This window comes from Strix uralensis, chromosome 25 (genome assembly GCF_047716275.1).
Source record: "Strix uralensis isolate ZFMK-TIS-50842 chromosome 25, bStrUra1, whole genome shotgun sequence".
NCBI classification, from domain to species: domain Eukaryota; kingdom Metazoa; phylum Chordata; class Aves; order Strigiformes; family Strigidae; genus Strix; species Strix uralensis.
Window position 1 is genome coordinate 7818090 of NC_133996.1, and position 27081 is coordinate 7845170.

A 27081-nucleotide genomic window follows, 5' to 3' on the forward strand; every position below is an offset into this window, starting at 1 on the left:
CCAAGCCGCACAAGCCGTCTAATACTTTATGGCATTAAAGCCAAAGACGTTATGGCAGCAGAGCCCATCTAGCCGTGTTCTGCATGGCTAACAGAGACATAAAGTGAAGGCATTCTATCAGTCATCGCAATATTTTCCCTTTTTGTAATTACCTTGGGTTCATTTTCCCAGATGAGTATCTTTTCGTGCTGAGAGTGTCTGGTGGTTCTCTCTCTGACACAAAGCAAACCTGCTGAGGGCCTCATCCTGCCCCGCTGCAGTCCCCGACACCTGCCCAGGGGCTTTGGCTGGGACAGGACAAAGCCGGCAGCAGCGTTTTGCTGAACTGTCCCACATTTTGTGCGGGCCCGGGCTGGGGCTCGGCAGGGCAGAGCGGGCAGGAAGGAGGAGCGATGTGTTAATGGCAACGCGGCTCTCGTCCTCCTCCAGAACAGCATGGTGGTAACAAGTGCTACCCCTTTGGCGCGTTCCACCGCCATCCTGCTGCGGTGAACTGCCGGCCGGGCTCTGGGAGCCGGTGTTGGTGCTGCGGGAGCCCAGGCCTGTGCTCCCCGCGGGCACTGGGCAGACACGGCGCGCGGGGCCCTCCGTGCTCAGGCAGCTCCTGAGGGAGCTCCGGGAAGCGCCCGCAGCCCCGGTGCGCGGCCCTCTGACAGAGCTGCCTCGCAAAGGCTGGGGAGAGCGACCGCCGTTAAAATCTTGAACGTGGAGGGGCCTTCTGTGTCCTCTGGGAGAGAAACGCAACCTCTCCTGCTCTGCACCTCTGCAGAGGAAGGGTGGGGGGATGTAGCTGCTTCGCCATCCCAGATGGTTTGGAGCACTAATGCTGTCTGCTAAGCTGAGTTTACTTTGACAACTGCCGTTTTGTGTAATTAGGATATTACACAGTAAACTCGGGAAATCATCTCTAAATGCCTTCATGGACCTGAGGGATGCTGAAAATTGCAGATTTGTTGTAATAGGAGGGTTAATGGATTCTGGTTGCTGCAGTTTCGTGTTTAATCTTTACTTTGACTATCTGATTCATGTCAGTGGATTAGACGGGAGCTGGTTTCTGAAGGATGCTCTGAGGAAAGTACAGCAGAGCCACCCTTGGGGGAAGGACATCCGCACAGAGCCCCACTCCAAGGTGTGGGGTCAGCAGGGGGGTTTCTGAAGGCACCACTGGCATAACTTGAACTGGAGGGAATGAGAAACAAGTGTCTAACTGCAGATTGTGCTTCAGAAACTTCCCCGGCCATGGTGTTTATGCAAGATATTTAAACATCCAGTGAGGGCTGTGCGTGGCCAGGGAGGGCGGCTGCCTGGCAGGAGGGAGGCAAGTGCTTTGTTTTGGTTTGAAAAGGTGGAATCACATATTGAGAGCAGCCCTGGACTGTTCATCTCATCAAAGACTCTGTGAAAGTAATAACACATGCAAATATATGCAAATTCAACTGATTTTAAATATAGAGGTTTTAAACATGCTAATTAGATGCATATTAATTTTGTAAACAGACACATTGTCTGATCCGTAGCAACAGCTTTTCCATTCTTTTGATATAGGGAAGGGTTTGTGAGAGCTTTGCTGGCGGAGGGTTCAGAGAGAGGAGCTGAAAATGGTGCAGGACACGGAGCTTTGTGTCCAGGACACGGTGGAGAGGCTGGGCTTTTCCTGGAGGGGGTGGCGAGAAGTGACCTAACAGGAGCATGAATGGTGAACAATACAGAGCAGGAAAATTACCCTTCATTATACCAGGGAGGTGCTAATGAAATGGAAAGGCAACAACATTTCTAAAATCATAAAAGAAGGTGCATTTAAAAATTCTTTTGTACTGGAAGTCTGCTAAATCTGTGGAACTGCCTGGCCTGATATGGCAGAAGAGGCTTACAGGTTTATGTTAATAAAGCAAACACACACAAGCACATTTAGTACGGTAGAGCAGCACAAAGGATGTAACACAGGCTCTAGCCAGTGAGGAAGGAAGCGCATTTCCCCTGTGGATAGCCCATGTTTGATTTTCACCGTGGGGTTTGCATCACCTCTACAGCCACGCTGAGATACAGGTCCGAAAGAGAACAGGGCAGGGGAACACCCCACGCCGGGAGACCCCCCTGCCTTTGGGCAATGGACCAAAAGTAATTTCCTTAATGCCACGGGTTTAATGCCATGGGTCCCACTGGGTGGTTGGATCCTCGCGACACACCGGGCAGCAGAAGGGATCTGAGCATGGGGAGAGCGTCTTGTTGCACGGCAGCAGATGTGGCAGGGTGGCACCGGTGTCCCCTTACCTGGCTATGACAAACAGCACACAGCTGACCCCCAGGTAGGCGAGGAGGATGTACATCCAGATGTCGGGAGACAGGGGGTTGAGGAAGGAGAACACGCTGGGGTTGGTCCCGTTGGGCTTCCGGTACAAGATGCTGACCCCCAGGGTCATAAAGGGCTTGGAGAAGTCTATCGCTTTCTCCCGAACGTGGGTGATGGTGAGAGGAGCAACGGCCAGGTCAGCTTTCTGTGTGCAACACAGAGGGGGAGAGAGAGGGACGGCGTTAGAAACCAAGGTGCTTCCACCCCCTGAGAGACACCCCCGGCAGTCACGCTGCAGTAATGGGCCAAAAAACCCCCAAAGCGCAGCCCTGGGCTTCCCCCCTCCCTTTGCACAGGGGGTACCTGTGCCAGAGCCCGGCTGGACCTCCTGCCCCCTCCCTGGCACAGGCAGGGCCCTCTGTGCCTGGCCTAGGCTGGGCTCCGTGTAGCTGCTTCCCTCCAGACCCGCGATCTCCCTGTACGGGCGGACACAAAGCCGTGGCAGAGCCGCACCGCGGGCAGCTTTCCGTGAGCTCTCCTCCAGAGCCCTCGGGTAAGGGCCCGGGGCTGGTCTGTGGGCGCTCGGCCCAGAACACCTGAGATAGGACAGGTGGAGCTGATCTGATGTGCTCTAGGCAGTACAAACGCTTCTCATCACCTAAACAACACCCAGCACAGATCCAGGGTCTGCAAAACACACAGGGCAAGGTTCTGGAGGCCACGTGGTGTTCCCATCTTTAAGAGAGTTGCAGATTTAAATCAGTGGGCTGTCGTTTGCTAATCATACTCTGTGACTTTCATTGTGTGGATTTTTGGCTGATGTTAGCTAGTGAAATGCAGTACAGACAGCAGAGGGATGTTACAGTCTCCGCAGCTTTTGCCCAAATGCAATGAGCTCATTTCGGTAGGCTCTTCTAAAATGGTCAGAAAAATGATATTTTACAATGGTATAAAATGTCTGCAATCCTCGCTGTGCTGGCTTCTTGCCACAGCACTCTTTACCACAGAGAGTTTGCTGTGTGCAAATCCCACCGTTTGCAGAGATGGTTTGTTTTTGTTGCCCTTTGTTTTGATGTTGCTGCAAGAGGAGAAAGTCGCAGAGGGAGGCCACTCCAGAATGAAGTTGCAGGAAGTAATATTGTAGCAGCGTGAGGTAAAAGGTTCAATTTCTTTCCCCTCAGTTGACTTCACGATGCAAGGCGAAGGCTCATTCTAAGGAAGCCGTGGGGTGGGGTGGGAGCACTGCGGTCTGGGAACGCCCGCCTGGGCACATCTCCTCTCATGATTCTGCTAATTAATGGTGGACTTCACAGCTCATGGTGCTGGAACCCTCTGAGCTGCATGAGGAATTTCAGCTGAGCATATTTTTCATCCTGTCTTCTTGTATGAATTGTGGTTCTTTCTGTTATTTCTGTTACTAAATAATTTCTATGCTAGATTCAGTGAGCGACCACATGCAACCTCTTTCTGTTGGTTAAGAGCTGCATTCATTCCTCTCACTAAACATTCATTCAGGTTCTTTAAAAAACCTTAAGTAAATACATCCAAGGCTACTTCAATGTCAGCTGCCTTGCCTGGGGTTTGCAAATCACTCTTTGGGTATCACTGACTTCAGAGGAAATGCAGGCACATAAATTAGGTTTCCTAAGTTGAGCAGTACCTCCCCCTGTGCCAGGTGCCTAACATACCCGTGCAAGATTTATTTAACATCTGGTTCTGAAAATTAAAATTCTAAACTAACCATGAGTGATAATTACCTAGAGATATAGTGGATTCGTCATTACTTGCAAACTTTAAATCAATATTAGCTGTCTTGCTAGAACATGCTTTAATCCAATAGAAACTATAGATTCACTGTAGAAATTGGTGAAGATCTCTGGCCTGAGTTGTGGAGGAAGGTCAGACTAATGATCTCGTTTGACCTTGCAAATCTGTGAGGAAAGTCACTGGAATATTTTTAAATACAGGAATCTGAGCCATTTTCTATGAGAGTTTCTACATGAGCTGTTATCCATTACATACGTGTGTGTGTGAAAGGGGTCTCCTCTCCAAAGAACGTAGCTTTAGAGGTCCTGAACAGAAGAGTTTCAGGAATTCTGTAACAAGGGTAAAAATGACAGGGTTTTTTTCTAACATGGTTCTTCAGCTGAGCCCTGGTTGGTTCCCTTCCCTTCTCACTTTCCAAATGGAAATATATTTTTAAATCCGCTTGGTACAGAAGGTGTCCATTTGAAGCACTGGTATTTGCCAGAACTTAGAGCAAATGGAAGCAGTATTTTCCTGGTGAGCCCTTTTGTTGCCGCTGTGGCGACTGATGGAAACGGAAGGACAGTGGTGTTCAGCAGGGGACAGGCCATGCTGGCTGCCCAGCTCGAGATGGTGAAGTTCTGCACCGGCGGAGCAGAGGCTGCAGCCTTGGCAGCGTCCTGGCGGAGGATGCCCGGTGGGTTTGCAGCTCGGCTGCTCTCCCCACGTTACGGCACACTGGAGGATTTTGGCTTATCAGTCTCCAAAGTCACAAGGCAGAAATGGCAAAAGAAATGCAGCATTTCAGCTTCTCCATCACTTCTGTGTGGGTGTCCTGACTTCAGAGGGAAAACCGAAGGAGATATTGAAGGATTTGGCTGTGGATTTTTCTGAAGGAGGAAACAAATGAGCAGTTCTGTGGTCAGTGCTCGCTAGCAACTGCCTGTCTGAAAGATCCGAAGCCAAATTTGTCAAAATGATATAGCAAGCTAAATAACAGCTAGGAGTTTATGCTTTACCACAGAAAATGAAGAGAGAGAAATCTGCATGGATGCCCAAGGATCAAAAGGCTTTTAGTGCAGAAATAAAATTTTACTGTGCCATTTTAGCAGCTCCTGTGATTTGATCACAGCCCCGTGTCCTTGGCAGTAAATGTCACACAGAGGCAGAATGGAGCGTGTATTAGGGAGCCCAGTCTGGTGTGGTGTCCTGAGCTATTAAAGGCAGTACAGGGCTGCACTTCCATCTCCTTTTTATCAATGCAGATTTTTCTGAAGGTGGCCTCTAATTAAGGGTTTGCTGACTGAGAGGATCTAAATCAAAACCCACCAAGGATGAAGCTTTCATTTGTCGTGCTCTGACATTAAAAACTGGGAAGTCAATTATCAGGCCCTGACTGCTTCCTTCACTCAGCCCCAACTTTTATGCTGTTGCACAGTAAGATGGGTTTTATTAAAAATGAGGAATTATAGCAAGTGCCAGTAGCTTAAAGGCCCTTGTCCAGCAAAACCACTTAAGCACATGCTTCTGTTTTACTGGAGCTTGCACACCTTCCAAGTCTTATGTATGTTCTTAAGTGTTCTGCTGAATTGAGGCCAAAAAGATGAATTTTGCCAAGACAGCTGCACAGCAAATGCAGACACTTCTCTGACACACCTCGAAGGGTCTGGATTTCCTTAGTCACCCAGTGTTACAGCATTTTCACTTGGGTGGAACTGATGTGAGTTCACTGGGTGTTCAGTGGATGGAGGATCGTATTCTCTACAGAGATAATTGGCTTTTATCAGAAAATGCTAAGTCTTATCTTCAAGTTCTCAGTTATCATGGGAATGTGACCCGTGGGTCAGAACAGCTCTTGCACAGCCACGGTCACTGTGGAAACCTGCAGCGTCCAACCTCGGCCGGAGGAAAGCTGTGTGTGACGGCCAGTCACAGCAGAGCCCACACACAGCATAAGCACCCAGATAAATATTGATTCAAGAAAATAAGCTGCCTCTGTGCTTATTTTGCCAATCTGAGTTAGGTATTTACATAAACTAATTATGTGTGTGTTGCCTGAGAGACAGGTAAATAGTGCATATTTTACTTATTTAATTATTATTCAGGTGTCTGGCTGGCAGCATTGACACTTTCATCCCTCGGTCTCTTTTGCCGCTGCCAGCGCTGGGGCTGCAGCGCTTTTCTGCTCTTCTGCTCCCACCTCCCTGCTTCAGGTCCCACCTCTGCCCCCTCCCTGCTTTGCTCGGTGGCTGTGCTGGGCTCCTGCACCCTGTCCCCCCGCGGCTCTGCTCCCACATCCTTCTCTATCTCTCCCTGCTGTGGAGCCAGCCCTGGGCGTCCTCGGGCACAGGTGTCCTGGAGCACGGGGGGACGACGAGGCACAGCCGAGGCAGCCGGGCTCTCTTGCAGCCCGTGGCTCAGAGGCAGAGGGGCTGCTGCTTTAGCAGGCGTCGGAGTGCTCTGCCGAGAGCCCTGTGCCCACAGCCCTCCCCTCTTGCTGGCCGGGGATAGGAAACCACTCGGCGTGAGAAGCGATGCTCGAGGAGAGGGAGGTCGTGCCCAGCAGCATCCCGGACACGCCTCGGCCTGCCCCGTGCGCAGGGGTCAGCATTAATTGTCTGACTCCAGCTCTTAATGGCTGCTCTTACAATTTCAGTCCTAATTTAGACATAATTTTTGCCATTGAATTTATTTAATATCGGTGGTGAATTAAGAACAGATGTCAGCATGGAGAACCTAGCTGTAAGCCGAAGAGGAGAAATGAGGACTGTGAAGTCCTGTTGGGCCTCTTGTAATCTTTTCTTTAAGGAAGTTCTTGAGAGAGGGAACTGCCATTAATTGTGCCTGAGGGATGCCGAAGGCTGCAGGATCCCAGTGAGAACGGCTGGTTTTTTCAGAGACGAGCCCTGTCCTATGAGCTGCTGGCAGGTGAGAGACCTGCAGGAGCAAGCAGAGATCGGGGCTCCCAGTGTACGCTTGGGTGTGCTCCCACCGCCTGGATCCCTGACCGGTAAATGTGGATCCACCCAAGTAACGATGCTGAGCACAGAAGGAGGAGGTGCAGCCAGCTCTTTGGGCTTGTTCCCATCTCCTCCCTAACGCTGAGTTCCTGCAGCGTTTGAACAAGAGATGGAGGACACTTTAGCCAACAAAATCGTTTTTTCCCTGTTCCTGGCCCAGTGGCTTCCAAATGAAGCCCCAGTTCATGACACCTGACATAAACATCCACCAGTGCGGGAACATTAATGGGGATGTGGCAATGTGATGCAATATGTATTTCTGCCAGAATTTACTGTCCATAAATGCCCATTTATTGTGAAGGTGTTAAATCAACTGTCATAAATCGTCCCTAAGGGTAGATATTACATCTTCTCTATAGTTACCATTGGCAGGGATTTCCATTAGAAACCCTATTATTTTTCATACCTTTTTTATTCCCTCATGAAGTTTCAGATTGAATGGAAATTTGATAGGCACTGTCTCAGCAGAAGACAAGTTTTATTTGTGAACAAGTTTGTGCAAAATGTCCAGAACAACTCATTCTGCTGTTTTTATGGGATTCTGCCCACAAACAATAGGGAAGATTTGCAGGCATTATTTTGCCAGACAACTAGAATTTGTAAATCAGAATGGATGGGCCACACTGCACAGTGTAGTTTTGCTTGTATCAGTAATAATTTCTGTGAATAGACATCAATAACAGTTAACTACTGATGAAAGGAGATCTGACAGTTGCCAGGTTCCCCGTTTATCGTGGGTGCAGGGCACAGGCGCTTCTCTGTGTCACCTGGGTGCCCCAGACACCGACGTTGGGAGCGTGTTCAGCTTTCCCGGCCCATCTGATTGAGGCTCCTCAGCGGGAGTGGCCAGGGAGCGTGACAATAAACAACAAACTGTGGTGAGGAAAGAGTCTAGTTCTCCAGGGAATGGACTGAACTCCCTCAACGCGGGGATTTTTTTGTGCTGAAGGACGAGCAGGTGATGAAAGGCAGCGGGGCAGGGCTTTCTGCATCTAACGGCACGGGGCTGTCTTCTCCAGATCTGCTGCTGGGGACCTGGAAGGCAGGGTCATGCTGTCAGCTGCTCTCATTGCTGTTGCTTTTCCTGTTTATGCTTAAGGCCAGACTAGAGACAAAGCAATTTTACAAAGGATCACAGCCTAAGGCATTACTGCCTGTGGCCAGGCCTGTCTGGATCAGAGAGGACAGGAGAAAGTGGATGATGTGAGACTCCAAAACAAGCCGTGAGAGCTCGCTGGGTAACCAGCCCATCCTCTGTCACGGGCGCTGTGATTTACACCATCACCCCCAAAACGCTGCATATACCTGCCTGCTGCTGCGCCCAGCTCCTCTCTGCCCAGCCTGAGTATTGCCCAGCCCAGCGCAGGGCTGCCCCTTGCCTTGCCCATCTCCTTTTCAGCGAATTTCAGCCTCAGATCGGGCTATTTCCAGTGCACAGCATCTGCTGCTCCCCGGCTCTCAGACCATCTGAGTGATAACAGTCACCGTTTCAGCCTCTTCTCTCACCTCCAGAGCCCCCTCTCCTGCGCCCAGGGCTTGCAGCCAAGCCTGTGCCTCAGCTCAGCCTGCCAGAGCTGGTCTGTCGCACAGTCCAGGGGGCTCTGGTCTCAGAGTTAAGCGGGTGTTCAGCCGTGCGCAGACTCTGCGTAGAGTTAATCCTGGCCTGGATGTTTGGACCTCACAGAATCCTACCTGCCTCATGCTCCCACCTGAATGATCCCAATTCTTTTATGAGACGGAGACACTGAATATGGAGGAAAACCAGCCCAGATATCAAACTCACAGTGTAGGCAGCCCTGTTTTCTTCACTACAACTTTGTTTGAATGCTGCCTCCAACACTTTTCCTACTAGGTGCAAAATAAGTTTGAACTTTCCCATTGCAAAGTGCCAATCAGTTGTTCCTTTCCCCACACGATTTGAAGATGCTTTGCTGCTGAGGAAGGGCCCCATCTGGTTGCAGTTTCACTTTTTAATGCTTTACATAAACACTGCTATAAAAAGCAATGACATGCAGATAAAGAAAATAATGGCTTCATGTGGGGTTTGGGCAATGGTTATAAATCACTCCAAGGCACGCACCCAGCCACACCTGTTAGAGTTCAAACTTGATGCTACAGTTAAACTTGCAAGAAGAGGGGATTTGGTCCTTCATGTTGCTGTATGTTTGCTTTTTCGATAGTTAGCCAAGAAACACTTTAATGCAGGTTGACCAGGAATTTCCTGTTACTTAGTGAGGTCGTTCCCCATACCTTCTCCTCGCTCTGTCTCTTGTAGCTGACCGCAGCTTTGGGAATGGCCGAAAGCCTCCCGAGAGCCCTGTAACATCTTGCAGGACGTTGGAAGTGATGTGGCTCGCACTAAGTGACGGTCTGGCTTCTGTTCCCGATATCTTATGTCCTGCTTTGGCACAATTTACTTCCTCAGAGCCCTGCAGGACAGACACCGTGCTCCCAGCAGCGGGACCGCAGGACCCGTGTCCCGGAGCACACGCTGAGGGTCCGCTCCTATATGTGTCACGCGCCACTCGGAGCAGCAAAGCGCCGGCCTCTTCCGCTGGGACGCTGTCACTTGTCTAACTTAGCAAGGCTGTTGGGTAAGAGACTATAAAATCTATATTTTGAGGTGTATGGATTTTTCTGGAAGCAAAAATACAAAGGTAGGTTTCACAGCCTGTGGCGTGTTCCCCTGTGAGACACAGCGTCCTGCTCCCCCCAGGGCTGTCCTTGCGTGCCCTTGCCTCCCTTCCCGCGTCTCGGGGCTGAGCCATCTAAGGACTGCAGCGCTCCTCGCAAACTGATTAAGCATCGCTTTGTCTCTGTAAGGGACGGAATCATTATCATCTGTGTTTTACAGATGGAGGAAGTATTGCACAGAAGCAACTTGTCCAATGTCATTTAGGGCAGACAAGCCAAATCCGGAAACACAACCTAGATCCCCGAGCCCCAGCTCCGCGTCTCCCCACCAGACAATGCGCTGTTATCTGCTCACAGCGCAGCTCATTTACTGAAGTGACTCACCCAGCAAATACATTCTTCTCACATGAACTGTAAGAGCATCACAGCTGCTACGTACGTGGGATTATTTTTGTCTCTTTTCTGCTTAGGCAATGTTTTCAAAATGTAGCCAGGAACCTGAGAGGTGGTCCAAGGGCTGCACCACTTGAGCAGGACATCGAGGAGCAGAGCTGTGTTGCAGCTCTAGGACTGCTTATGCTGCTGCCCGTGCTGCAGAGATCACAGATCAATTTTGTCCTGATTTTTCTTCCCAAGACCTTTTCTGGGAATCAGATATTCATAAAAACATCAGCTTTCCTCACCTCCCTAACTGGGCTTCTGGGATCACAGGATGTGCTGGAGGCAAAATATCTAATTAGGAAACTGAGCAACCTCTGGCCGCGTCCAGGTTTCAGACTAGGTGACTTTTTGGTGGCTGCGAGAGTAAAGCTGCCACGACAGTTTCACTGGTGTTTAATGGGCTTTTAGAATGGCCGTGGAAGGAACAGCACAGCTGCTCTGTTGCAGGGGGAGCTCTGTGTCCCAGGAGATTTTAGAAAATAGGCTGCATTTATTTAAAAAAAAAAAGGTATTAAACTGTCCCCTGCGCACCTGCTCTTGCAGCCTGGATGCATCATCTGGATTCAGCTGGGCTGTGTCTGGGACACGTCAGGGGGCCCTGAGCCACCTCGGTGTTGTGCCCTGGCCCGTGTTTGCCAGGGGCAGAGCAGCAGCGTCCTCGGGGGATGAGAGAGGACACGCTGCCCCTGCCCGGATGGCCAGGGAGCTGGCGTGCAGCCGGGCCTCGGAGGAGCCTCATCCCTCCTCCCTGCGTGCCCAGCCCGCATCCCGCCAGCGGGCAGCAGCCCCGCGGGGAGAGTCTGCGCCTGAAGCTGTGGAGCCCGTTTCTGTACTGTGAGAATGTCCGTTTTCAGAAGCTCCAAATGAATATTTGGAAGAGGCAGACAAAGAGACACTCTTCTGACAAATGGTGCGACGCAGAGCCCAGGCGGGGTGAGGAGCTCGCTGCGGGTATCCCGAGCCAGCGAGCGGTGGGCACCCGTCCCACCCCAGGCGGGAAGCCCCGGGGACAGCTGGGCCTCACTCACGTGGTCGATGAGCTCCTTGATCATGCCGTTCCACTGCCCCTTCTCGTCCTGCGCCCCGTATTTCCCATCCTCCACCAGCCGGATCTCGTAGGTGAAGCCCAGGATAATGGCCAGCTCCTTCAGGAGGTCGATGCAGTAACCCTCAAAGCGGTCGTTCCCGAACAGGGCTGTGTCAGACTTACGGAACATGACAAAGGGCTCTTCCTGCACATGGGAAGGCAAAAAGTCCCCGTTAAGGGTCAGCTTGGTCCCAGCTCCCACCCCAGGCCAGGCTGCGAGCCGCAGGCTCTCCAGGCAGGGTTGGCACCATGACATGTTGGGAATAAATTAACTTTGCACAGTACATCAGCTAATTAGCAACCTTGTTTACCCCACAAAATTTAATTTTGTCTCTTCTGAGCAGCCAACTGTTTCCCATTTGGTAGGATTTCAGGGAGAAAAATAACCATTTCATGCTCTGAAAATGAAGAGTGTAGAGAAACAATAAAAGGGGGGGGAACAAATTCAACCCCAAGTCCTGCACAGCAGAAACGCAGCCGACCTGCACTGCAGTACCTGTTGTTCGCTGCAGCTGCAGATACAGGGCGAGGGAGCCGTGCGTGGCTGGTGCCCAGCCCAAAACGCTCCCCAGTTCAGCTCGCTCCCCAGTTCAGCTCACTCTCCTCTTTGCCAGCACTCGCTGATGGGATCTGGGGCCCCACAGCTGCCCAGGGAGAGCTTCTGCCGTCTGCTCCGGTTACAGCTGCCGTGGGAAGGTTGGGGGGCGTCTTTAATCACAGTAGTGCCAAGCACCAGCACAAGTGAAAAATAATGAATAAAGTGCTTTGCAGCAGGCTTTGCCCTACGGATCCCTGCCTCTTTAGCGGAGGCTGGCAAGTGAAGTTAGTCAAGACACAGCAAACTGCACAGCCCTTTGGGGACTATCAGGCTTGGGCAGTCACTGAGGACGAGGGACGCTGGGGAGCCTGAGGGAGAAAACATGTAGAGGACAGATGGAAATAGCAAAAGATGGTGGGCAGCAGGCAAAAGCTACAAGGCTGGGGAGGGTGAGGTATCAACAGCAGCTAATACGTGGCTTGAACTGAAGGTGCCTGCAAGGCTACTGTCCTTGCCCGCGGGGTGGCCAGCGAGGGGAGGGCTCACATTTTGCTCGGGCGAGCGAGCGGTGTTGCTGGAATCCCTGCGGTATTGCACGGGGATGGGGGGGCTTGGGGTCGTGGGGGGGAAGGTCTGGAGTCCCGGTTAGGGTACGACTGAGATGCCCGGTTTGGGGGAGCGCAGGCACCCTGCCGCAGGGAGTGCACCCAGGAGGGGCCTCGGGACCTGGCGCGGGGCTGGGCCAGCCTCTGCCGTGGGAGACCGCTGCCAGCCCGGGGGCAAGCAGGCAACTGGGCAGGAGGTGTCTGCTCGGCCCCAAAGCAGGGTAGGGAGGGGACGAGAGAGCACGTGAAACTCAATTTACAGAATTATAAAGCAAAACTGATACCATTATGCCTATAGAGTTTAGCTTGGCGTGAGCAGCTTGGTTAAATCCTCCTCTCCCTGGCCTCCTCCTCAGCTTTCTTCTCTGGAATTAGTGCTTTGTTTGTGGATCAGCTGAATCTATGGATCTTGATATAAATACACCGGCTCCAGAGCAGCCATAAAGCACTATTAATTTGGGGAAGCGCTGTAGGGATTACATACATATTTAACAGCCAAAGCACTGAACATTAGGACGCCACTCGCTTCAGTAATGTATCTGCAGGTCTCAAACATTTCCTAGGGGGTAATTCTGAACTCTGTGAACCACTTATTCACGGACTATTTCACAATTTATTACTGAAAATGGCCAGACATCCAATTCACAAGCTCTCTCGGTTTGCTAATCGATTTCTCAGTGAAGGTGCCCTCAATTTCATAACTTCACAGTTCCCATATTGCTTGGGGAGAGTGGCGCTGGCTGCTGGGGTAATATTTCTCTTCCAACAAGTCACTGCAATATGATCAAAAGGGGAAAAAATAACCTTTCATGCTTTTCCTTTTAAAGGTTCCTCCTATGGCTTTTCTACAATCATTTACACCAGTGCAAAAGCATAAAGAGGTGTTACAAATGCACATAAAATTTGGGGTTGTATTTTCTTTTTTAGAATCCAGTATATGAAAATGCAATTATTGCAGAACTTGGGTCTAAGCACATTTTCTCCTGCAGGCAAGGGAATTGCAGGATAGCTTTGGTTTCGAGGTAGATACCCTGTGGCACGTGTGCAGGCCCAATGAACGACACAATTAATAGGAACTGATACCACCCTTGTACATTATGTAATTTGTACATGCTTGTGGAGTACGAGATGAAAATGCTGCCCCAAAAAAGCCTGTCAAAGGCAGATGGCTGACAGGTCTCCTCCTGGCTCCATCATTTTGCATTACACTGTGGTCTTTGAGGTACGGTGATTATCGCACCCTAGACGCAGACATTTCCACAGCTCTGGCCATGCGTCTTACTCCTGACAAGATGCATCTTTTCTGGTTTCCCTCAGTCCTGTCCATCCGCCCCCACCGGTGTTCCAGGCCTGAACTGCTGCCCTTGGGCTTCACCCCGCAGCCGGGCGCTCCCTGGGCTCTCGGTGCGGGCAGCTCTGCTGCCGTCTCTGGAACCATCTCCCCAGCGCTCCCAGCCGTCCCGCCCCAGGAGTTTTCCCTAACGTGCTGCACACAGTTCTAATTAAAGAGAGCGGGAGCAAGAGGAGTCATTATACAACTTCTGGGGAGTTTTATCCAGCTGCGGTGCGGGTTGAACAGTTCCCTTAGAGCTGATCCTGAGCCTCCACCTGGGAGTGACCTGATGTGATCTGTTATTCATGTTGCCCTAAAAGCAGCGCTTTAGGTTACCTTGCTAAAATGAACTAAACCTGACATGACAGATCTCTCCATTTGGCCTGTTAGAAAAACACTACCTAAATTTCTGCTTTCTGAACACACTGAGAATCCTTAAATGCAAAAGGGAAAAAAACCAACCAAGCTGTGTGTGTATGGTGCCTGGGTGCACACACGCTGCTGCAAGGGTCTCAGCAGGAGCAGCCCTTCCCTCTGATGCATGTTGAATGGTTTAAGTGCCTTGTCCTCTGTCATTTCTCTGCTCCCGCAGTAACTCCTGATGCAACGATTCATTTCAGTAACTGTAGCCAGTGGGGAACTGCTGCTGCTGCCGCACACGGCACAGGAACCTGTGCAGGCTCCCCTCTAAGCACGACCCATCGTGGTCTCACGGGACTGGCACGGTAGAGAACTTTTGGACTGGGAAGGGAAGGAACTTTTCCAGTGGTGAGACATGAAAGCGGTGTGTTCCTCAGTGTAGTCAATGAGCTAAGCCTGTACCTGGCTCTTGGGGAGAGGGACTTCAGTGAAAGTGTTTCATTGGAACAGATCCCGTGTGGTGAACGAGAAGTTCGTTAGGAGGAGTGGCTAATTTGCAAGAAAAGCTGCAGCAGCGTCTGTGTTTGGCTCACATTCTGCCTGCTTCCATTCTGCTGACCCCTTCCTGAGGGATACAAGACCTTTGGTTCCCGCCCTTCTTCTGCCCTGGACCAAGAGTTTCCTATCTCTGTTCTCTGGGCGCTTTCTTGGTCCCGTTCCTTCTACGATACAAACTGTGGCTCTGCCAGGTCACGTCATTTTGGGAAGGCAGGGACGTCAGGAGGGGTCACACTGCTCTGGACTGGGGAATGCATCCCCAGCTGGCTCCTTACCATCTGTACCTTTATGTTCCCTGAAAATATGGAAGACAAAAGGGCCAGAAAATTGCCATAGGCAAAACCATGACTCAGGCCCAATTGTGCAGAGGCTGTCCAAGGGCCGATATTTTGTTTGCTTCTTGGTGACGTGCCCTGAGCCTGCGCTGTATAATACAGCCATACAGAAACCAATGCCACTAGTCATAATTCATTAGATAGTAAATAAAAACTCATTCTGATCTGATGCCTGCTGTCAAATCCAATAGCGAATGCGAGAGCAAAATGCAGTGTGACAGTTGGAAGCGGAGGAGACCTGTTAAGCAACCGTGGTTTGCTGGATAACGGCATTACTCTTAGCTAGTTTATCAAATATGTACTTAAGAGGGGGAAAGAAACGCGATTGTCACAGCTAAGCCGGGGTGTCTGGTTGTTCTCAGTATTTTCTCTGTCAGAACGCGGCTGTCTGTGGCAGGCAGCGCCGCCCATCTGACAGCGCCCGTCGCTGGGCCACCGCCTGCCCCAGCGCTGGTGGTAAACGGGCAACTCGGGGCTGCCCTGGAGCTCAGCCCCCACAAACCTCCCGCGCCCTCCAGCAGGCAGGGAGCGAGCGGGGACAGGGGACCTGGCCGGGCAGAGCTGCCGCAGAGGAGCTTGGCTGGGAGGAGCAGCAGCCTCCTGGGCACGGGGAGCCCGCGCGGCTCCAGCTGGCCCGTGGCAGCCTTGCTGGCTGCCAGCCCGCTTGGGTCAGCTCGGTGCATGGGCATGGCTGTGCCCTGCTGAGGCCAGCCCGCTCGCAGGGGCTCTCTGTGCCCTTGTTTGGCTTTCCAGAGGGACTCGCAGATCTGTGCTGGGATCTGCTGGGAGTTTTCAGAGGTATCGGATATCCCTGAGATTTGTGGGTGGAGGAAAAAGACAAGTGTGCAGTCTCCTACCAGGACAGTGGTGACAATTAGCGATCTGTTGCTCAGCGAGTCTGTGACGTTAGGCCCTCGTCCTTTGGAAATTTCTGTGATGTTCAAGCCATCAGAAGGGCTCCACGCTCCAACCTGAAACGAAGCAAGCAAATGGCCGCGTGAACACCCGGCTTACGTTCCTCACTTGCTCTCAGTGTCCTGCTGGCCTGGGAGATGGAACCTGCTTCTCTCATCTGCAGTAAACAGAAGCAAAGCTGAAATAATCGTCTTGTATCACCTAAACAGAAGATCGGCATTAACTTCAGCTGCAGGTTGCTCCAGCTGCAGATGTGTAATAAACAACCCCTACGCTGCCCTCTGATGCAGGTGCCTGAAAGAAGACCACGATGACTGGAATGTAGGGGCTGAGTGAGCGGTTTGCAAAGGGACTGTGTAGAGCAAACGATCAAACGGCGCTTGAGAGTTAACTCTGGGCAAGGATAAAGCAGAACAAATTAAAAACCCACAAATACTAGACTATTTTCTTTCCTTTTTATTTCCCCACCAATTCGCTTTGGTGGGGAGAATTAAAAACGACTTGACCAGCTCTGCAAATCCCTGCAGGGACCGTTCCTGTCCTCTGCGCTGGGCAGACCAGAGGGACGTTTCTAACAGGTCCCCTTGGCAGGGCCCTGGTCACCCCTTCGGGGGAGGCCACCACGACGGGACAGCTCAGTCCTGGCAGCAAACCCGGAGGAGGGAATGGAGCAGACTTGCTCAGGCACGGGCAGCTGCGTTCCTCATCAATTTGAGGTGCTCTGGTTTTCTCAAGCTGTCAATTTTAGTAAATTATTAGACTTCGAAGAAGTCTATTGATGCAGAAATAGCAAAACGTGTCTCTAAGAGAAGTCATCGGGGCCACTCTGAGCCTGTTAACCTGATCTCAGCGGTGCAGGGGAGGCTTTAGTATGAACTTTGAAGGCAGGACCAGCTACAAGACTGTGATGGTGAGATAAAATGTCCAGAAAGCTGGAGGAATAAAGGGTTGCTGCCAGCAAACGGAGCCGGGTGGCCATATAGCCAGCCTGACAGTGAGAAAAAACAGACCCCACATGGAAATGGGAACAGAACGATCCATCTGTAGGGTCAAACTGTGAGGTGGGACTCAGTGAAAAACCACAGACAGACAGCTCAAACCCACTGGGGAGCCAGGAACTTCCGATATTTTATTTATTGCTATTTTTAAGATTCTTCAGCCTCTTCCGCAGTCCAAGGGGAGAATTTGGTTTTACTGCATCCCCAAAAAGAGACTTTGTAATGAGCAACACTGCCTGGCAAAAAAAAGTCATAAATTCTAGAAGAGTTTCCAAGAACTTTGTGAAAGGCTCTAAATATTTCAGGTGAAACCTAAGCAATCCCCCCATATCTCCCTTTGATCACAACAGCTGCAATATCAAAAGATTATTGTTGTGCATGGGAAAAGAGAAGCAAGTTTATGAGGCCCCTGCTAGCAGCACTGCAGACTCAGTTAACTTACGCCTTGCTAAGTTTTCTCTAAAAAAATTAAATACATGGCACTTAAGACCGAATTAATCAGTTTAAAATATTAAAAAAGGAAAGAAAAAGGAAAAAAGTGCATTAAGAGAACTGTGCAAGTCAGATAGTCAAACTACATGTAATTAGGTTTAGTTAATACTCCTGTAATCCCTGGAACATCCAGGAGGTATAAGGATCAGGAGTTCAATCCTAAAGCTCAGCAAACATAAGCTATTATACATAATGCACAATCTGCACGGGATTTGTTTGTAGTTTGGCATTTTGTTATTTCAGATTAACTATTGACAGAAACCTAGCTTCAACAGAGATTTGACATCGATACTTCAAAACCCCTCTAGAGCTGACAAGAAGCTTTCAAAAAAATAATAGCGGGACCCATGAAATCTCTGAATTGTTGGAGACAAAAGTCGAATGGCTGTACTGAGTGTGTATCGAGGTTCGGCGGCTTCCTGGGGGCTTTATGTGACGCACAATAGCAATAAATACAGCTGGTGCCAGCTATTCCCCAGTACACCTGAGGAGTGTTAGTTTGACAGATAGGTATTGTGGCTGTACTTAAACATTTAGATTCACATGGTATCCAAATACTCACACATTTTTCTATTATTCTACCAACACAGCTCTCTGGCATTCCATCAGTGCCACTGTACTTCAGAAAGATGTGTTGGTCTTTTTTGGTTTAGACTCTGTAAACAGATTGTTTGTAAAAAAGAAGTTGTCAAGCTACAAAAATCATCTCATGCTCGGTTCTTGTGAGAAGGTGGCGTCTTCCCCTGCTCCTCTCCTGCCTCCTGCACAGGCTCGGCTGATCGCAGCTGAGACTGAAGGTCATTGGGTTTATTTGAAATGTTTTCTTTATTCTGTATTTGACACCAAAAGATACCCACTAGGAGAGTGCCGTGGTGACCTTGAGATTTTTTACATGAAGCAAAGAACTACTGCTGTGGTGTGAAAGCGTGGCAACAATTTATTTCAAAGCGAAGGAAAAACAAACTGTAAAAAGGGGGGTGGGGAAGTCGAGCTGTCTGGTCCCGGGGAGCTTCACCCCGCAGGATCCGTCCCCTCCAAACAGGGAGGGGTTGGTCAGAGTGCTGCCTCCGGGGGCTGCCTACCTGCACGGGGTGATTAATTCCCCAGCCTTAACTGGAAAAGGCATCTGTGCATGTTGGGCCGCTCGCTGCCCGGTTAATTGAAAACTCCCTCTCCCTGCGCCCGGCCGGCCTCTCCCGCGGCTGCGTGACCTGTCTCCGTGCCCAGAGGTGACGGGACTCGGCCCTCGCTGCCAGGACGCACCTGGTGCATGTCGAAAAGCAGACTCTGCTCTAGAAAGGGATTTGCTGCCCAGGCGCCAACTTTCTGCTGTAAATCTGCGAGACACCTTTGGAAGAGCGGGGACTCAGAATTCCTCCCAGAGGGGTCAGGCTCCGGGAGCCCTCGGCAGCCTCGCGTGCCGGGTTGGGAGCCCAGCCCCTGGGCACCACTCACTGCTCCCTGGTGTCCCGAATGAACTGATCTCACCTTGAAACTGTGGTCTAGGAGCTTTAATGCTTTGCATGTTGCCTTTTTTTTTTTTTTTTTTAAAAGTAATTGAATAAAGGGAAATGAAATCCCCATGAACACCTGAGAGTCAGTTTGCCCATCAGCATCGCACTTCTGCGCCCGGAGGAGGTTTCCACTCATTAGGAGGAGCTGAGGCTGCAGCTTTTGTGCTGCATGGCTTCTGGGTGGCCGGGCAAACGCGGGCAGCAGAGGAGACCCAGCCAGCCAGCCAGGCAAAACTGCACTTCGCTTCTTTTCTTACCATCCCTTAGATAACACCGGGCAGAAATAAATGAAAATACAGACTGCATCCTCCTGCAGAATGTAGGCTGTAATAAGCTGGTGCCATTTCCAAGCCTTAGGTAATTTTCATTGGGGGAAATCACACTGAGATGATGCTTTCAAGAGCTGTTGCCTCCTCAGGGAAAAAATTATTTTGTAAGCCGGCCCAGCAAGAGGGGCGTGGGACGGGCTTTATTCCTTCTACCTTTGGCCTGGGCAAGGAGAGGTTAATGGCTGCTCAGAAAGTTTCTTCTGCTTCTACTATCCCAGGAAAGTGCCACAAGCACTTCTGCAGCTAGTAACTGTAATCCCACGTCGCCTCGGGGCTAGTGAGTCATGGCTGAGGCATGGAAAAGGATCTGAGAAATCCCACAAAATAAATATCCTTTTATATAAAAACCAGAAAACCTGGAAACAATACAACCACCAACCATTATCTCTGTTGCCCAAGTATCAGAGTTAGACTAAGCCGTATGCAGATAAGACAAACCCTGCCTACCTTTTCAAGGCCATCTTCTTTGAGGCTGATGATATCCAAATCAAAATCTGTCCGTAAACCACTAGTTTTATTAAAGACAATTCGTCCCGTTAATCCTTCCCATTGGGCCTGTGGAAGAGAGAAGAAGTAGCAGGGGTGTTACTTGGTATCATAAATAATCTTTTGCCCTCCACTGTATGTTCTTTTAATTAGTCCTTATACTGGTTCTTTCTCCCTAAAGAGCATGATTAATTAATAATCATCTCCGTCACTGTTCAGACTGCAGACGGAGCTGGAGATTTTAACTCTCTTGCAGTCTTTGCTACAATTTTTGTTCACACCTTTTGTGTTCGCCAGCTGTTGCAGGACGTGATGACTCAGTAGAAAACTGCTTGCATTTATCACGGTATCCTTGTGTGCCGCATTTATCCTTGTGGTACTGATAAATGCCAGGCTGCAGGGAGCCTGGATTTGGGACAACTCCAGTCAAGTTCATAAATAAACCTTTTTTGTGTGAACCTGCTGATGCTTCCAAGGTGTGTGGAAGCTAAAATGTCCTGAACACTTCCCTCCCTCCTCTCAGATGGAAAGTGGAGCAGCAGAGCCCAAGAGCTTGTCCATGTTAGCAGGCTCCGCTGTTTTGAAACAGGCATGGGAATGGCTGGGCCCCGGCGTCGGTTCTGGGCAGTGTAAGCACGGGGCAGGTGGGGCTGGGCAAGCCCCGTTCCTGGAGATTTCCAGTGCTTGACTGGACGAGGCCCTGCACAGCCTGGTCTGACTTGGGACTAGTCCTGCTCTGAGGAGGAGCTTGGGGTAACGATGGCTATATTCGGTTCAACCAAAATTATTCTACGATTCTGTTTCTTCTCCACTGCACACTTCGCAGCACCACCAGAATGACTCTCTCTGATTTAGGAGGTGAGAACCCCACACAGCAGGCGCTGGCTGTGTCAGCAGGGCAGGTGCTCGGGGACAGCGTGGGGTGCGGTGCCAGCTCTGCCCAGGGACAGCGCGAGGACGTGCTGTCACGCCCGGCCCAGGGAGGACGCTCCGTGGCAGTGCCAGGCTGCTGACGTGGTTTATGCTTTGCAATCGTGTCTCAGCAGTGGAGAGCTGGGACTCAGGCTCCTTCCCCTCAGCAGTTCTGTGCACGTTCCTCACTGATGAATGTTTCCTTTATGGGTGGGGGAGCCTGAAATACCCCAGTGTGATGAAGGTGGCACAATGCGTTCTCAGGGGGAAGGACTGGCGTATTTCCCAGTAAATACGCTCCTGTGGCTCTTCCTCATTAATTCCCGAGGAGTGAGGTCAGCCTCCTCCCAGCCTCGCCACCCTTGAGTTTTGGGGAAGGCTGTGCTGGGTTTGCTCATTTCGGCGTGCAGGGGATTTGCCTGTGGGATGCGCAGCCTGCGGAGCCCCCAGGGAGCCAGGGAAAACACACAGTGTTGAATGTACCCAACTGGAGCAAACACAGCTGGGTGCTGAGCCCTGCACTGACGGGCGGCACAGCTCCGGCACCGAGCTGGGGGTGCGCAGCATCGCCACAGCCCCCGACGGGCTCGGAGCCCACTGTGGTCGGCCCTGTCTCTGCCAGCAAACTCTAAGTGCCAGCTTGGAGCATCCCCTCACCTCCTGCCCCCCCACGTCACACGGGGTGAGGGCGGCCTCCCCGGGGCTGGCAGAGCCACCGTCCTGGCCCCTTTGCCCCTGGGCAAGTGGGAAGGAGCCGGGCTTCCCCCCGGGAGTGACAGGTCTGCAGCGGGCCAGTTCGGCGGGGACCACGGCCAGTGTGTGCCCGAAGAGTGAGCGGTGCTGGTGTCCGCGGGGAGCCCAGGGCCGAGGGAGCGGGGGGCTGCGGCGGGGCAGCCCTCTGCGCACTGCTTTGTCTTTACAGGGTTCAGAGAGAGCAATTACTGTGTGTTCTGATTGCAACGGGGAGGAAGCTTATCCCTGCAACGAGCTGACATGGTGCCAGAAGGGGAAACAACAGGCAGGCACTGGAGTGTAAGGCTCAGGGTAATTTGCAAAAGGAGCCAACCAAACAAATTATTTACACTCTCTTTCGGCAGCCAGCTGGAGCGGCTTTCTGTGAAGGGAACAAAACACGAAAAAGGGGAGAGAGAGGAGAGGGAACATCTTCGGTGCCTATTAAGAAAAAAGTTCCTTCTCTCTCTGCAATGGGAATCATTCTTCCCTTCTTCTCCCTTACGCCCGGGCGCTCCGTGTAGCTGAGGCGGCAGCTGGGGTGGGTGCTCCCACTGCGCTCCCGTGCCGGTGCCCAGGGCCTGCTGGGGTCTGGAGGTGATACTGCAGCACAAACCATAGTAACGATTAACAGGGTACTTCTGCTCTTCTGTTTAAAAACTTTAGGGGATTTTATACCCAGCCTTTCAAACGTGGCCCAATCACATATCTAGTGCTGCAGCCGGTTTCATGACTTGCCATGTGAAGAGCCACAGGCGTAGAAGTTTAAAAAGGCCTTAGGGTGGATAAGGGGGTTTTATCGCAAAGATGTATCTGGTAGGGTTTGCAGTATCTCCCTGCAGCTCTGCCTTCATTTTTTCCTTATGTGAGAGCTCCTTTCTGCAGACAGAGCAAAACCCGGGGTGTGAGTGCAGGGGTGCGTGCTCGGGGGCTCTTTGGGAGGGCTGGCCACCTCTCGCTGCAGCTTCCCTCTGCTGCATGCCCTTGGTGAGCTCACTGCTCATAAACACCCCTGCTTTGAGGCTGCTTGCGTGCTTAAGCCAGATGCAAACAAACAATTACGTGGGCTGAACACAGAGAAATCATAATGACTGGAAACAGAGAAGGAACGAAGCTGCCTCCTTGCTCCTCGGGCTCCCTACTTGGTAAATCTGCCGCTCTGCCAAAGCCGTGCCATCAGCACACAGGCCGAGACGCTCGGCGCTGCCAGCTTTGCCGCTGGGATTTAGCGACACTGAAGCCCTTTGTGGACCCCGAGCAAATGTTCCTGTAAAAGGCAAATGGCTATTTCTCTGCTAAGAAACAGCCTCAGGAGAGAGTGGTCCAGCTGCTCTTGACGCAAGAAGAGGCCAGGGCAGGTCTCGGTGACAGCATGGGAGATTTCAGCTTGTTTGGGATGTTTTGGCATGGCTGCATAGATGTTATTTTGAAGGCAAAGACAGGATTTTTCCTTTCTGGGTGCACTCGGCAGCCTGGTGTGTATCTGTGCTTCCATCCAGTTGTACCTGCCCAGGCGGGGGATATTTTATAGCCCTGTACCTGCCAAGCCTCTCTGCCCGTGTCTCTGTACCTCCGCGCCGAGCAGCTGCGCTGCTTCTGCTGGGGAAGTTTTGCATTAGCAGGAAGCAATTACGGTTGCAAATCATGCTTTTACCTCTTTTATAAAATTCATGAAGCGGCCGCCGAACCTCCAGGCTTTGTGCCGATGGCACTGCAGGGAGTTCACGGTCATCTGAGGGGCGCGCTGGTAGCAGACAGAGACCACGTGCACCGCGTCGTACAAGAGGGCAGCGTCTGTCTAAAGTAAAGGGGAACAGCATTTGTGTCGCTAGCGGTTCCAGAGCAGGGAAGCATTCGGACAGCAGTGGGGGATCCCTAACGTGTCGCAGGAGAAGCTGCAAGAACCCCCTCGGTTACCCCCTGTCCAACACCTGGCAGACCCGAGGGCTTCTCTGTCCTGGTCCACTGCCGGCCGTCCCCGCTCCCGGGGGTCTGACCCTGCGAACCGCTCCGAGGCAGGGCTGGGCTCTCGGGACATTCAGAGGCATCTCAAGGGATTGCCAGAAACGCATTTGCTTTCACACCAGACTTGTATAAACCTCTAAGCTGACCTCTCATGCAAAACACGTCTGCAAAACACGTAGCTCTGCACATGACAAAGCCTCCCGAGTGCATTTATCTGTTACGTGGCTTTTTAGACTAAAAGGTCCTAGTTCTGTCTTAAAATCAGAGATTGTGAAAACGTCATTTGTCTGTGCACATCCATTCTGGTTATTTCTAGTGCATTTACTGCTGTATTGTCAAACAAGGAAGCTGGCTATTTCTAAACGTAGAAGATAGTAACAGAATTTTCTTATTTAGTCTGTTTTGTCTGAGTGTAAAAAAAAACCTATATGAGAACATATTATCCACACTATTTTATACATGGGGAAATAAGAAACAGAGAAGTTAAATGGCTTGTACGTGGGCATGGAATTTTCCAAAATGACCCAAACTGTCACTGAAATCAGGACTTCACAAATTTGTAACATCTTCCTGCATTTCAGTGATTTGAACTAGGGAGAACCCTTTTTTTTTTTTTTCCTTCCATATACTGTGATGGCTTTAGATTCAATTTGAGATGCCCCATCTCACCTCCAAACACTGATCAAGAGAATTGGATTTATTTTTCACTCTGATATGGTAAGACCTTCTAGTGAAAATACATTATTTGCTGGCTTCACAAAGCTACAAAACAGATGTGAGTGTAGCAGCAGCGTAACAAAACACAATAAAACAAAATAATACAGCAAACAACTGGGCAAATACCTAACAGGACGTGGCTGTGGAGAAAATCCTCCAACATTGGCAGCCATCCCCGTGACCTTCCCTTCCCGCACTCCCGACCATGAAGAGCAGCGCCCGACCTGCATCCCATGGGCTTGTGTTTACGGCAGCAGGGACGGGGTTTGTACGTTTGGGGTAGGGGGGAGGGGGTACAAGAATATGTCCAAGTGATCTCACGGTGAATTCCGTACTGTAATGCCCAGCTGAGATCAGGGCCCTGCTGGGTTAGACACAAATAAAGGGCAGGATCCCCTCTGAAGAAGCAGAGAGGGAATGGGAGGGGAGCTGGTGGCGGCGGGGGGAACCCAGCACCGTTGCAGCCAACACGATGCTCAGCTGTGGGCAACACTGCAGGAAAGCGGCGGCTAAAGGAGAATGGTGGGGCTCTCCTCTAAGGGAAAAAAGAACAGGAGGGATACAAGGAGCCATTTCAAGGTGAAAGTCTGAGAGGCTTTGCCACTTGTGGGCTTGGTTCTGGCAGATCTAAAGGGAGAGGGAAGGAGGGAGCCAGTCAGCAATTACGGTGGTCGGAGACAGCCTCGCAGGGAAGACAGATGGGCGAGCAGGTGCTGCACCTCCCGAGCAGTAACTCAGCGGAGCAGAGCTGCCATCAGACCCTAAAAGGAGTCATCAAAGCTGCAGCAAAGCCCGTCTCTGGGCATAGCTTTGGCTCCTTCTCCCTGCATCAATCTCGGCGAATGGCCTGGCCCAGGCCAGCCGTGTGCCGTGCTCTGGGTGCAGGGCTGGGTGCTCGGCCGCTCCGGGGGCCTGGGCGGGGGGTGCTGGCAGCTGGAGCCCCGCGAGCCCCTGAGGGAGAGGCCCTGGCTCCCTGGCTCGGCCCCCGGGGCTGGGCGGAGGGACCTGCAAGGCGACAGTCCTGCCCTGAGCTGAAAGAGGATTTGTGGGGGGCACCCAAAGAGAGAGGATGCCCTTTCCTGGGTGCTCCCAGTGCTGGGCCCCTTCTGGAACTGAAAGCTTTGAATTTTGCTGGGCCTGAGGGCGGCTTTTTACCGGCAGGAAGGGAGGCGAGGAGCACAAATTGGCAAATCTGTTGGCAGCTGGGCCTGCAAAAGGAGAGCGTTAACCCAGCAGTGGGCTGCAGGGGATTCACCAGCCGAACTCACTGCATTTGAGGGACGGTTATTAGAGAAAGCAAGTAACTACCTTAGGGAAGATACCTGGGATGAGTTGTTACTAGTACAAGAACCGATAAAAATAACATTTAGGCCTTAACGAATGTTCCTGCCTTCCCCACCACTCCGGTCTCCTTCCCAGACTTCACCCGTGCTTTGTTTAAACTTCTCATACCATCATCACGCCGTCGAGCAGTCCCAGCTCCGCCTTGGGCGCTGACTGCAGCCGCTCCATGGACCACTTCTCGATGATGGAGGAGACGTGCGGGTTCTCCACGTTGAGGATCCGGAAGCCGGTCAGGTTCACTCCAGAGTAGCGGTATGGTTCTAGGTCTAATGCATAAAGATCCTTAAAAGAGAGAAACCGGTTTAAACATTTTGTTTAGCTTTATTTTGTTTGTCTTTTCTGCATCAGTTCATGTTTGTGTTTGAAGTGAGAAGGCGGAGCCTGCAGGAGGTGGGAGGAGGGATGATGCCCTCCTGAGTTTGGTGGATTGTGCTGTCTGTTGCCATCAGTCGCTGCCTGCTGAGACTCGTAGGTGTTAGTGGAATTCGGGTGTCATATGTGCAGGTTCACCCACGCACAGCAGAGGGAAACTCCTGCCAAAGAACTCACTTACTGCATAAAAGAGTCAAGTGAACTGGGGGGAGAAAACCAAAATCCCTGTCTGTAACCATGAAAAAAGTGGTTTTCGACCAAGGGGGAGGGTACAAGGCAGAGATCCTGTATCTGAAGCTCCTGGGCCTTTCCCCGGAGGGTTTGCTGTGAGTGCTGAAGCGCACAGGGCGCTGCAGATGACAGAGTAACTCTGGATGCAGAATGCCAATTTGCAGGCGGCTATCAAAGAGGAACTAAGACGCGTTTCTTGACATTACGACCAGCCTACACAGTCTGCAAATGAATGAGAGTGCCCTTTATATGATTTAAAAACCCCACAGCCAGGCAGTCCTCAGCTCTGCTGGCAGCCAGCCCATGAGCATCACTTGGCAGGCAGCGGGAGAGGGGCATTTGGAGGCCTCTGCGAGTGCACTTCTTTAATGCATCTCTTGGCTCCGCTGCACGTCTAAATATTAACTTCAGTTCAGGGATGAACTTTAGCGTGCAGTAACTAGTCTGAGTAGTTTGGGGTTAGACAGCACAGCAAGAGCATACTGCTGCTGATCTGCTCAGCAAAAACTCAGGGCAGCTGGCCCGAAGAGCGTTGTGAACGAATGTGGTGGAGAATGGCACTCAGGACGGGGCTTTGTTAATGAGAATCATTTCTTGGATGGGACATAATCAATCAGAGTTTATCCTGAACAATTTCTGCAAGTGTTCAATGGTAGTAAAAATGTGGGGAAGCGGAAAGGCACCGCCACTGTCTTCTGTGATAGAGGGTGGGGGACAAATACGGGAACAATGTTCATCGCTCTCACAAGGGATCATAAAAGAGTTTAAATACAGCATGAGGTTACGTGGCTGTTGCTGTGTTGTGTAACGTGGCTGCGCTGGCAGGGCACAGCCGTGCTGTGGGTTCACCCAGACACGGCGTCCGTCAGCAGTGAGCTCTGTTCTGCCCACGGGGGAGCTGGAAAAGCACCGGTCCTAAAACATACTGCCCTAAGCAAAGCATAACACAACCAGCCCTTGCCAGCAACCGAGACTTCATTCTCAGGGGGAGTGCAAGGAATTCTTACAGCTGTTTTGCTTTAATAAGCTTTGGGGGTTTGATCTTTTCCTTAAGTGCTGGCCTCTGACTCTGCACCCCCAAGGCATACTGCTGATGGATGCCATGTTTTAATCTGCAGGTGCAGCCA

The 27081-nt window shown here is 51.2% G+C and overlaps 1 protein-coding gene across 1 annotated transcript in view; it reads right to left on the reverse strand.

Moving 5' to 3' along the window:
• Window positions 1-27081, reverse strand: part of GRIK3 (glutamate ionotropic receptor kainate type subunit 3) — a 122109-nt gene that overhangs the window by 19313 nt on the left and 75715 nt on the right. Inside the window, exons 6-11 of the mRNA XM_074894341.1 lie at window positions 25460-25633; window positions 22980-23123; window positions 19643-19750; window positions 15805-15918; window positions 11160-11363; window positions 2272-2495 (exon numbers count right to left, since the gene is read on the reverse strand). Of these exons, the coding sequence (XP_074750442.1) occupies window positions 2272-2495; window positions 11160-11363; window positions 15805-15918; window positions 19643-19750; window positions 22980-23123; window positions 25460-25633 (968 nt within the window). The remainder of the gene's footprint in view (window positions 1-2271; window positions 2496-11159; window positions 11364-15804; window positions 15919-19642; window positions 19751-22979; window positions 23124-25459; window positions 25634-27081) is intronic.